This window comes from Setaria italica, chromosome II, assembly GCF_000263155.2.
Source record: "Setaria italica strain Yugu1 chromosome II, Setaria_italica_v2.0, whole genome shotgun sequence".
Lineage (NCBI taxonomy): Eukaryota > Viridiplantae > Streptophyta > Magnoliopsida > Poales > Poaceae > Setaria > Setaria italica.
Window position 1 is genome coordinate 45,784,416 of NC_028451.1, and position 12,825 is coordinate 45,797,240.

At 44.3% G+C, this 12,825-nt stretch overlaps 1 protein-coding gene across 1 annotated transcript; it reads left to right on the forward strand.

The window, feature by feature from the left end:
* The first annotated feature begins 695 nt into the window (after positions 1 to 695).
* LOC101774002 (protein WEAK CHLOROPLAST MOVEMENT UNDER BLUE LIGHT 1) lies at positions 696 to 5,073 on the forward strand. The gene is made up of 4 exons (XM_004958275.2): positions 696 to 895; positions 2,121 to 2,300; positions 2,379 to 2,798; positions 2,934 to 5,073. The coding sequence occupies exons 2-4, from the start codon at positions 2,157 to 2,159 to the stop codon at positions 4,746 to 4,748; spliced, it is 2,379 nt and encodes a 792-aa protein (XP_004958332.1). The 5' UTR covers positions 696 to 895; positions 2,121 to 2,156; the 3' UTR covers positions 4,749 to 5,073.
* Positions 5,074 to 12,825: the final 7,752 nt, after the last annotated feature.

The following is a 12,825-nucleotide window of genomic DNA, read 5'->3' on the forward strand; positions in this document are numbered from 1 at the left end:
TGGCCAGGAATCAATCAAATCTAGCGGATCGCTAACCTGGTGGCAGTTTCCGTTTTGCACCTCGTGGTTTGTTGGTTTTCTGACGTGAACCTTTACGACAGGCTATGGTTTGTGGTCTTCAATGGTTTATCGGCTCTGGCTTCTCCTACGACTTCTACTGGAGCCCTACCAAACAAGTATGTTAAAACCGGCTCCATGGCTGAAGCATAAGAGGAACCGGAGTCGTTTTGTATTGAGAAGCTGAAGAAAAAAGAAGCATAGAAGGAGCCGGAGCTTTGCCGAAAAGAACCTTATGGTTACAATTACAGCTATAGTTTTATATAAGTCATACACCTATGATTCAGATAAAAATTTATGTTTTCTTGAGTCATGTTTGTGTCTCAAGCTCATAAAACTATCATTCCCTCGGTAGCACGGGGAGCTCGCTCTTTCTTTGAACATTTCATAAATCCAAGTGCATTTGTTTTCTTTTATATTTTAGCCTAATAATTTTCTTAGAAAACTATAAGTGGATAAATTTATCTAATTATGATGGAAATATTGAATATCCAAGCTGCACTGAGTAAGTCTAAGTAACTTCTTTTCCTCAGTCATTCTTTTACTTTGACATAAACTTGTCTATGTAATTTCAGTATACCTGGAGGTTGTTTCAGAAAAAGTAATCCAATCCACTTCTCTCGCTAATCCCATGTGTCCAACCGACCAGTGGAGTCGCGAGCCAGACAAACCCAGCAGCACAACACACACGTACACCCCCGCCTCTCCTCAGAAATAAACAGCAAAAAAGGCAAGCCAAGAAGAATCAATCGCGAGCACCAAGAGCGGAGATCCAAATCGGCGCAAAAGGAGGCGTTCACTCGCTTCGCCCGCAAGGAAAATTCCTCCGCACGATCGAGTAAGTTTCGCCTTCCCCCTTCCGCTGCAATCCGCGGTTTATCTGGCTCCGCTTTCTGTGTCTCCTGTCCGCCGCCGGCGTCGTGGCGGCGAGTTCATGGTTCTTCCTCTTGTCTGGATGAACTACTTGAATCTCTTTGTGTCCCTTCTTGCGTTTCGTTTTGGTTCAGGTACCTTTTTACTCTCATAGGCGCCAGAATTGAAGGGAGTCTCTGTTCTTGGATTGGAACAGGAGTAGGAATCAAGCATAGCAACTGAAAACGGGAGTTTTTGTTTTCATTTTGCTCATAGTTCAGTCCATGGATTCGGACAACTCGTTTGCATAGGTCTTAGGCGCCATGAAATCTTCTATGGCAGAGGAACTCCTTTTGCTTTTCCTAATGTTTTCATCATGGAAGAAAAGGATGAGAGGTTCTCTGCCATCCTCACAATTAACTCTCTCTCTTTTTTTGGACGAATCGCACAAACAACTCTTTTGGTTAATCAGTTCAGTAACACATGCTACATGTTTCGTCTTGTTCGTTAGAGATATGGTGGTCCCACAGTAATTTTGTACTTTACTTACATACACGTGTATGATCTTTATCTGAAAACTTACAAGCCACAAACTTACAATATAATTGTGGACCTGTGCGGATGAGAAAAACTCAATGGATGTCAAACATACAAATTCAGTACAGATAGAGTTTAACATGGTTTGAGTTATTAAGGGACTTCGCACATTATTGTTGGTAAATAATTAAGTTGTTGAGTCACCTGGCCCGGTACTACATTTTTGTTTTGCTTTTAGCCTTTTAGGTGCTAGGAAAACGGGTAGGTTTTGTCTGGATGCCTGCTTTTGTTCGTTAGAAAAAAGTTGAATTAGGTAATGCAAAGATACAGGTTCGGTTCAACAGCGGCTGAATTATTGCAGACACAAAGTTGGCTCAGTGTCAGCTGGACAATGATTAGTGCATATTTAAGACTGGATCCAGTGAAGTTTTCTTGTAATGGTTGATGACATTGATAGAACTGACTCTATGAAATAAAAATCTGACCAATGTTGACAGCTTCCTGAATATTTAATTTTAATCCACTCAAAATTCTGTAATGGAAATGCTACTTCAGATGAAGTCATGATAAGACCATGACATTTTGCAAAAACTTTTATTGCTTATCTATGTGTTACAACTTACAATCATGTTTTCTCTACCTTATTTTCATTTTTTTTGCAAAATAATGTGTAGGAGCAAACCAGTTGGGGCTTAGAAAAAGGCTAAGGAATGGAATCGACACATGCCACTGAAGAGAGTAGCTCAAAAGATTCTTCTGCAAATGCATCTTCATCTCCAACAGGAAGTTCAGAAACTTCTACAGCCAAGGAAGTTCCTAGCGATATTGCACATGAGGGGCCAAGCCAACATGAGGTGAAGTCAGCACAAGCAGCAATTGAGAACTCCAATCCACATACAATGTCTGATGATTGTTTGGATTCATTTTCACAGGTCCTACAAATGCGGCTTCCTGATCCAACAGAAGACCATGTGGGATCAATTGTGCCTTCAGATAAAGGTCCTGAAATACTGTCCAATGCAGGACCAACTGAAGCATTCATCAGCTCAACAAATGATAAGACAGATCATCCTTCTTCAGCAGATGCAATTGAAATGAACAGTATGCCTGTAAATGTTTTGAACGGTACTGGAACTGCACTAAGAGATGAAATGAAACCTAAAGAAGATGAGATACATTATCAGACTGATATGGCTACAAAGCTGAAAAGGAAAGAAGATTCAGAAACAACACCTGCAAGTCCATACAAGGGCCTTATTGACACTGCTGCACCTTTTGAGTCTGTTAGAGAAGCTGTCACCAAGTTTGGAGGAATTGTTGATTGGAAAGCTCATAAAGCTCAGATGATTGAGGTAGTTTTTGATAAATTAACACTACATATAGATCACAGAGCTTTTGTTATGGAACTGAAATTGTCTTTTACTTAAGTCATTTTTTTATCAGACAGTAGATCACTAAAAAGGGATTTTTGTTTCCCCTGCATGCAGAGACGCAAGCTCATACAGCTTGAACTTGAAAATATTCGAACAGAAATTCCACTTTGCAAGGAGGAACTAGAAGCCGCTGAGATGGCTAAATCTCAAGTTGTTGATGAGCTAGAGCACACCAAGAGACTCATTGAGGAGCTGAAGCATCACCTCGAGAAAGTACAGGTTGAAGAAGCTCAGGCAAAGCAGGATTCCGAGCTTGCAGAACTCAGGGCACAAGAAATTGAGCATGGAGTAGCTGACGAAGCTAGTGCAATAGCCAGGACACAAATGGAAGTCGCTAAAGAAAGACATGAAAAAGCTGTTGCTGAACTTAAGTCAGTAAAGGAGGAGTTGACGTCAGTACATAAACAATATGCCACCCTAATCGATGAAAGAGACACTGCAATCAAAAGAGCAGAAGAGGTTATATCTGCAGGGAAGGAGATTGAGAGGCGAGTGGAGGAACTAACTTTAGAATTGATTGCGTCTAAAGGGTCTCTTGAGTTGGCCCATGCCGCACACCATGAAGCAGAGGAACGCAGGATCAGTGCAGCATTGACAAAAGAGCAGGATTGTCTTGCTTGGGAGAGAGAGTTGCGTCAAGCACAAGAGGAGCTGCAACAGCTGGACAGTAAGCTTGCGTCCAATAATGATATGCAGCACCTTATAGATGCAAATTTGCTCAAGTTGCTTAGCCTCAATTCGGAGCTGTCTGCCTATGTGGAGAAAAAACTGACTGAAGAAGCTGAAGGAGCTTCCAAGGAGCATGAGTCTGAAGATGCTAAACAAATTAGCAATTCAATTAAGGAAGCTCTAGCATCAAAACAGAAAGAGCTTCAGGAGGTCAAAGAGAACATTGAGAAGGCAAAGGCTGAGGCTAACGTGTTGAGATTTGCTGCCTCAACACTCAAATCAGAACTAGACAATGAGAAAGCTTCACTTGTCGTGTTGCAACAGGGGGAGGCTATGGCATGCGTTGCAGTTTCTTCACTAGAAGATGAACTCAACCGGACGAAACAAGAGATAGAATCTGTCAGGTGCAAGGAAGCAGAGGCCCAAGAAAAGATGGTGGAGCTTCCCATGGTTTTACAGCAAGCGACTCAAGAGGCTGAGGACGCCAAGGTAGCCGCTCACTTAGCTCAAGAGGAGCTGAGGAAGGCCAAGGGGGACTTCAAGCAAACCAAGGCTGCGGCAGCTACAGCAGAGACCAGGCTATCTGCTGTTGCGAAAGAAGCAGAAGCATCCATAGCATCCGAGAGGCTAGCGCTCGCTGCAGTTCAAGCATTGCAAGAAAGCAAAGAGGCAAGGGACGTTAAGGATTCCCCGCGACAAGTGACGCTTCCTTTAAGCGAGTACTATGAACTCAGCAAGCGAGCACATGAAGCTGAAGAACAAGCCAATGAGAAGGTGGCAGAAGCATTGTCACAGGTGGTGTCAACAAAGGAATCAGAATCAAGGAGCCTAGAGAGGCTAAAGGAAGCATGTGAGGAAATGGATGAGAAGAAGGAAGCTCTTGAAATCGCATTGGAGAGAGCTGGGAGGGCGAATGAAGGGAAACTAGCTGCGGAGCAGGAACTGAGGAAATGGAGAGCTGATCATGAGCAGCGTCGCAGAGCTCTGGAAGCTGCGAAACGTGCAGTGAATCCTTTGAATGGTCCATCTAGGGTATTTGTTGAACAGAAGGATCCATACCACAACGAGCAGGAGTCCAAGCTACAGATGTCAGGAAGTAGCTACGAGAGCATTGTTCCAAATCAAAAGTTGCAGAGGAAGAAATCACTGTTCCCTATGATGGGTTCGGTTCTATCCAGAAAGACCCGGGCTCAGACGTGAGATAACAAAATCCTGGACTCCTAGGACTTTGGAAATTACATTGCTGTACATTGGTGTAATAAGTTGATTTTTTTTTTCGGTCTGACAGAGCATTTTTTTGTCGGTATCCGGTGGAAGGTGTAATTTGTCGGTATAAACACCGGAGGGAATATTGGAGTATGTCTATAACATTTTTCGGTAACACAGTAGGTCTCCATGAATTTTTTATGGAAATTGTTCATGTCTCGTTACAGTCCAGTGTAGGTGTAATGTTTTCTCCTGGAACTTGAACTCAGTGAGCTGGTTACACATCTTTCTGAATGTTGATACTCCTGCAACTGTGCTAGTAGCATTCTTCTACTCTGCTTTTGCTTTTTGCCCCCCTTTTGCCTAGTCAGTCAACGAATTATAATCTCTATCATGCTGGTCCTACAAGGTAATCTGCTACCTTGCCACTTGAAGTAATCTGTCCCATGATCAGGACCAATCTTTCCAAGATCCTATTCTTCTTCGTCTTCTTTCTTTTTAAAGGCCAACGCAGAGAACATCCATATAAGAACCTCGCGTGGCCAAGTGAGAATAATTGGATTTTTTGTGCAAAAACTATTGGAGACTTTCTGCCAATATATTCTTCAGGAGAACCCATAAAACTAGGGCATATATTGCAAGCAGAACAGAATGGGCACCACACCAGGACGATGAACCTAGACTGGCTTTAGGAGATTCATGAGTACTAGGAGCGAAAGAAGATTGCAACTGTTTTTGGAGTCAACAGGCTTTGGCAGAAGCGGCATGTGCAGCTGAATATGAAGTGTTTTTCATGGTGCATCTGTACTCCAACTCCAAGATCGATCAACAGGCCTCCTTTGCCGTGGTTTGAACCGCCTTTTTCTTGTACTTTAACAGGCTTTGTCTTTTTTATTAAAAAAATCTGAACCGTCCAAGATTGGGGATTGAATCGGACCCAATAAGTGCTGGCCTCCACATCATATCATCAGAGAAAAAAAGCGATGCCCTTTCCCATTCAGCTCGTCGGGAAAAAGAGAAAGAATCAAGTAATGTGAAGCACAGGTGCTAGCACGCAAGAGATCCGATGCTGCAGGCTAGTGGTAAAAGCATAAGCCGCCTGCACGGCTGCACCTGCATTCTCTCCGGTCTCCACCAAGAACGAGGCAACACCACTGGCGCACAGCAACCCTGCTGCAGATAGAAGCGAATAAATCCGCGACAGAAACATGCATTCGCCGGCACCACTATAAAAGGAGGCGTCGATAGATCAACCTGCGGCACTCCTGCGACAACAGCAATCTTCAGGTTGCAAGAAAGCACCAGCCATGGCGATCCGGGGCGTGGCCTCCTCCCGCGAGGACATGACGCTGGAGGAGTTCAAGGAGTGGCTGAAGCAGTTCGACGCCGACGGCGACGGCAAGATCAGCCGGAACGAGCTCCGGGAGGCCCTCCGCCGCCGCGGCGGGTGGTTCACCACCTGGAGGAGCGGCCGAGCCCTTCGCCAGGCCGACAAGAACAACAGCGGCTTCCTGGACGACTCCGAAATCGAGAACCTCGTCGCCTTCGCCCAGAAAGATCTCGGCATGAAGGTATCCACGTGGTAGAAGGACGCAGAGTCACAGCTGCATGATCCTGCATGCGTGACACCCATGAACCTGGCTGCTTCTATGAACTGATGAGCCAGCACCCACACCCAGCAGTGTCCTCCTCCTTGTATTGTGTAGCACCTAAATTTTGAGCTCCTATCTTTGTTTTCTCCCCTTAATTTGTGTGGTGCTTGATATGCCGATCACTTCTCCTGAATGGTGGTATGTGTAAACGCCACACATGAGGCTTGTTTGTATGTTAAGCATGACGCAGTTGTGGCTATGTCCAGGGGTTTGATGCTTGTAGTGCATAAGAAAATGAAACTGGGTCTTTTACTCATGCCCCCTATTCTCTTTGGGCATCATGATGTCTATTATTTTAGCTAATATGATCCAATAGCAAATCAAGCTGTACGCCCCAAACTCTTTTTTTTTGAAACCTGTACGGCACGCCCCAAACTCTGCAAGCTTCCACTTTCTTCAAAAAATTAGCTTTGCCAGGAAAAGAAGAAAAAGAGAGAGAGAGAATTAGCTCCGAACTTACTGCATATATATGATTTTACATGCCTTAATTAAGTCTGAAGAAGGTTGACAAAATTGTTAATTTGTTCCCCTCTATCACCAGCTTAGTCTTTTGAGAGACTTATGGGTGCATTGCAACTGATATATATAGATGGGAAGCATATTGAAGATATAATTTCTCAAACAATAAGATCAATAATAGAGAAGACTCTCTCACGTTTGGGTGAGATCGGTGTAATATGAAAAGGAACCCCTAGAAAATAGTAAAAACAAAGGTGTTTGGATCCATTAGGCTTTAATTAATAAAGGCATGTACAATGAAGGTGCTTACGTGAAAAAAAAAGTTATTTTGCCATGTCATATGCATCAGGTTCTTTTAGGTGGATGAGATGCTTAGGTTTGCTCCGAGTGCTTAATGTGTGTTAACAAATTTCGTGGTTTTGTGCCAATTTAATAAGCACCTCTTTTCCCTTTGGTTGGATTTGTAACAAAACAAAAATATGCTCCATCCAGACATTTTTGTACCATTTATGGGAATTCTATTCTTTCTAAGGACCCACAGAAAGAACATCTTTTAGTAGTTGTATATGAATATCTAGTGTGTGTAAAGCTCAAGAAATTCCTAAAGCAATATACTCTTATGGTTGGACCTGCCATATAAAATCTTGAAGCCTGGTGAGTGCTTTTCATGAAGTTGATACTCACGTATTCAAACTTTACAATTTTTGACCAATAATTTAACTACCATTTTTTCATTTTTATAATGTAAATTTTATATGGTTGTTTACAATCACCATAACTTTATAACCATAAACAATATAATATAAGATAAATGAATGATCAAAATAACTTTATAACCATAAACAATATAATATAAGATAAATGAATGATCAAAGTGTAATTTAGAAGACCGTACCAAGTCGTACCGCAGCTTATAAACATAAACGGTAAACAGAGGGATCGGAGTATTCTTTTAAGAACATTTATCAACTACTACTTTGTACACAAAGATCCATATATATTTGCAAATAGTCCAGCCTAAACATATCTGATATATCGATGCACTATTATTACATCAAACAGTATACAATGTGACGTAAACTATGAATATATGTTACATCAACGGTATAAATGCGATCGAAGTGCTCCAAATAAAGTTGTCCAGCGTGAAAGTTATTAAGAAAGGGTAAAGATTGAATGGAATAATGGAAGATCTCCACATTATTACAGTAAAAGAGATGCCATACTCTTCCAAACATACCCCATCACCAGGTAAACGTGGCATCAAAATGATGTGCACGTATAATGCTACAGGTTGACATCTATGTTTGATTGGTATAAACTTATGGCCTACTTCGATGACAGAATCTCATCTTACCAATTTTTTCTCACTAAATTGCTACACGTGCCACATATTTTATGGTGGTAAAAATAGACATATTATTAGCATGTGTTTAGTTTTGGAACCAAGTGAAATGGGTTCCCACTTTTCTGGGTTGGGTTCAACCCATCTCATATTTGGTTAGGAGGGATGGGTTCGTTCCAGTTTTTTATTTAGTTGGAGGGTTAAGAGGGTTAGGATGAATGCCATTTTATCACCGTTAGCCACACTTATTAGCGGGTCTCACCTATCATCCATGGGTCCATGTGTCATCCTCATTTTCCTTCTCTTTTCTTTTTTCATGTAGCTGGCCTATCTTATCCCCATGACGGCCTCCCCAGTGACCTCCCCGCCAGCCTCCCTGCGGCCTCCCCTAGCGGCCGCCTCCCCCCTCCCGCCTCCACCAATGGCGCAGAGCTCAAACTCACCCGGCCGGTGGCGGACCTCCCCTACCTCTCCCCGTGTGTCGCGCTGCGCCGCTCATCATGGCTGGAGTCTCCTCGCGCCGCACCCCTCCCTCTTCCGCTGTCACACGAACGGAGAAAGACGCCGTCCAAGTAGTTCATTACGCCTGCTCATTTTGGGCGGACGCATTCAACCCGCATCTGAGAGGAATATTCCCCTTAGGGATGGACCCAAACCACCTCGCTTTTTAACCAAACACGGATCCATGTGGATCGAACCTGTCCCAACCTAGTTGAACCCTCAAACCAAACACACCCTTAGGTAATAAGAGCATTTTTCATTATGAAATATAACAGATTTTGGCTACGCATGACAAAAACGATTAACCTCTTTTATGCTTGAGTATATTGGCTGCAATATTGGTCTCTATTGCAGCGTGAGGAAGCAAGGGAGATCATTTGTTTGGCAAGCAAGGCGTTGGAGATTGTCGCCCTAGATATCTTTGCCAAGAATGGACGGAGAAACAATAATAGACTTTGCTTTTGATTTCTTCCTGTAATTTGCGTACTATTTCACTTATTTGTGTGATCAGCTGTAAAACTTGGCTGTGTATGGTCGCAAAGGCCGGATATTTATCCATTTTTTAAAAAAATGACAAGTACTACAAACCCAGCAAGCCTTGAGCCCACTACGAACCAACGAGACGGAGATAACCCTCGCAGGCTGGAGATAGAAGCGAATAAAGAAACCCGCACGGATCAGCACGGGTATAAAGTCTACCGCGAGAGGCTTCAGCACTCCAGGCTCCATCTGCTAACCTGACCAACACATCAGATCAGCAGCCTGCGAGAGCCTCCGAACGCCGGTCATGCCAATCATCATGACTGCGAGGCCGATGAGGGTAGGCCCTCCCGACCGCGGCATGACGGTGGACGGCTTCAAGGAGTGGCTCCTCAACAAGTTCGACGCCAACCACGACGGCCGGATCAGCAAGCACGAGCTCCGGGAGGCCCTCCGCCTGCACGGAGGCGGCAGCCGGTGGCTGGCCACCTGGAGGTGCGGCCGCGCCGTGCACCACGCCGACAAGAACAAGAACGGCTTCGTGGACGACGCCGAGATCGAGAACCTCGTCGCCTTCGCGCGGAAAGAGCTGGGCTTGAGGATTTCCACATGGTAGAGACTAGAGACGCACGAGCTACATACGGGGCTACGTGCACACTTCACCCTGCAAGAACGATGAGTCTCTACATGAACTGATATAGAATATGAGTCAACCGTGTTCAAAGTATGGTGCAGCTAGCCTTGTATTACTTATTCAAGGTGCAGCCTTTCGCGTTCCCTTTGTATCGTGCCATCGTATGTCAGCTTGTTGGCAGTTGGCAGTGTGGCACATGCCAACTTCCATCGCCTGATGAATAAGGGGGCCTCGTGGACTTGTTTGTGTGCTGCTATCTGCAGGGCTAGCTTGATTATGTACTTGTAGTCTTTGTAGTGTACAAAAGAAAACGAGGCTGAGTTGATACTGTACAATTATCAACAACGCTATATATTTCATCTCTTATCTTCTCGCATAAGAGGGGATGAGCTAGTCTGATGGTACCAATAATTATAAACAAAAAACAAGAGTACTTTTCTTTAAATAAAATTGCAAACAAGTTCTCAATATGTCGTCAAAATTTCAGCAGATCGGCCAAACACTGAACTAAACATGAGTCCTCAAGTTAATCATCTATAAGAAGGCCCCTTTCCAAGTTCCCTGCAAACTTAATTCACCAGCACTAATCCACCGCTCTAATCGATCAACTTGAATGATCAAAATCGAAGTTCTTAAAAAACTGAAAATATGGTTGATAGAGCCACCAAGATATCGAAAATGGTATAACAGCGAAAAATGGTAGCTTATACAACAGCGAAAAATGGTAGCGGTATATAGAGCTCAGATGGATTCTTCTCTCACAAGTATGGGAGAAAGATCGCCATAAGAATCTCGTAACCAACATTCGTGTCGGATTGGTCCGTCAACGGAAAAATATGCCCACCATTCATCAAGGCATTTTTACCTAACTTCCACATATTCTATTCTTGATCCGCAGAGACTGATAACCTTCACGGCTCAATCAGGTTCAGCAGGAGCTTGTAGCTAGCTAGCACGTAGGATTCAGTACACAATACGCTGCATCAGAATACCGACTGTGAGTCTGTGACCTTTCATATAGCTACCTGCAGGCAAAGGAATCAAATAATTGCAGGGGCCTCCACATCACAAAAAAAAAAAAGAGATGCCATTCTCCCTCTCGATCAACCTGCCAAAACGAACAACCAATTAATAGAACCCAACGTGACACGCACGCACATAGGCATAGCCATGGCCATGGACATGCATGATGCAGGCAAGCACACGTCACCTTTGCCCATGCACTTGTTGCCTGCAGGCAAGTCCTCATCTTCCACTAGGAGTGAGACGAGACAACGCAAATCTTTGCTGCAGATAGAGGCGAATAATCTATAAAGCTCTACCAGAATGAGACATATGATCAGAGCCCCGTGCCCCTATAAAAGAGCAGAAACTAACCGCAACCTCCGACGTGCAGAACGGCTGCTAGCTTCCTAGTACCACAAGCAAAGCTAGAGCTCCGGCCAAGAGGCGGCGGCGGCGGAAGCGATGGCCATGGCAGCGGTGCCCCCAGCGGCGAGGTGCCTGTTCCCGGGCAAGGAGCACCGGACGGCGATCACGGTGCCGGAGTTCAAGCGCTGGCTGAAGCAGTTCGACACCGACCGCGACGGCCGCATCAGCAGGAAGGAGCTCCGTGAGGCGATCCGCCGCCGCGGCGCGTGGTTCTCCGGCCTGCGGGCGCTGTTCGCCATTCGGAGCGCCGACCGCAACCACAACGGGTTCGTGGACGACTCCGAGATCGAGGGCCTCATCCAGTTCGCCGAGAGGGAGCTGGGCTTCAGGATCGCCACGGATGCGGCCGCTGCCGGTCCACAGCCTCTCGGCGGCGTGATGATGCCCTCGCCGGCGGCGGCGGCTCATCATCCGTTCTACAGCAGGTCGACGACGACGACGTACATGGCGTATTGACGTGATTTCGTGCCACGTCCTTTAGTGTGTGTAAACGGTGCATGTACTGTTAGTCTGTTACCTACCGTATTTCGTGCTCTCTTTTCGCTCGTCGCCGTAGGATTGTAGGTTAGCTGCTAAAGGCTTCAGCTTCTCCTCTGAATAATTTGTGTGGAAGCAGGAGGAAGCACGTACGCTGCAGCTGGTAGTTGCTTGTTTGAGTGTTGTACTGCGTGGTGAGGTGATGCTATGTACTGTACTGTATAATGATCTGTAGCAAGCCATCCATTCCATGTGTGTTATTCTGGACTCGGTTTCTCTGTCTACCGTAAGCGTCTCTGTCCAAAATTCCTGGGACTCTTGGTGCTGTCCAGTCACCCCAATATATACTACACGACCGTGTGCGTGTGCCACTGGGTTGGTAGGTGACTACTGACTAGGTGTTCATCCTCTCTTACAATTTTTAATAATGGACTGAGAGTATCCTTAGCATCCCAATACCGTGGATTTCAAAACTACAAGATTTGTTGTTGCATCCAAATACCTTGTAGTTTTTCAAAACTATATGCATAGTATTTCTCCAAAACTCTGGAGAAACTAATTTTGTATCCAGACATGGACCAGAATATGAAATCAACAGAGGCATATATTTATTTGTTGAAAAAAAAGGAATGTGTATTTATGTGCCTGTCGAATCTTATAGTGTTGCAGATGTTATTATACAATATTGCAGGTGCCATCCTTCCATATTTCGTATGGATGGAACATTAAGTGCTATGTAATATGGCCATATGGGAGAACAACGTTTGAAACATAGTAAAATAGTATATTCAACATAAACATATTTATATTTCCTCTCCTAAACTCATGGAACATTTTGAAACATCACATAATAATAATGTTTGCAACATTAGATGATAGCATCGGCAAGATAAAAAATTTCGATAGATCTTCTCTCAAAAATCTGTTGACAAATATAAATAGCAAATCTCAAAAAACAAAGACCTGTGCATATATTTCTAAAAAAAACAAACCGTAACTGAGGAGGTAAAATGGTGAATTATACCACGAGGAGTAGCCGTGGGTAAGGTAGCTTTCGGCTTCTCCAACCTAAAAGATATGTGGAAATTTTCA

What these genes read in the sequence shown, in the direction of transcription:
- LOC101774002 (XM_004958275.2), top strand. Translation starts at nt 2,157, where the DNA reads ATGGAATCGACACATGCCACTGAAGAGAGTAGCTCAAAAGATTCTTCT. An exon ending in AGGGGCCAAGCCAACATGAG is followed by an intron (nt 2,301 to 2,378) that starts GTGAAGTCAGCA and finishes TCATTTTCACAG; the next exon opens with GTCCTACAAATGCGGCTTCC. An exon ending in ATAAAGCTCAGATGATTGAG is followed by an intron (nt 2,799 to 2,933) that starts GTAGTTTTTGAT and finishes CCCTGCATGCAG; the next exon opens with AGACGCAAGCTCATACAGCT.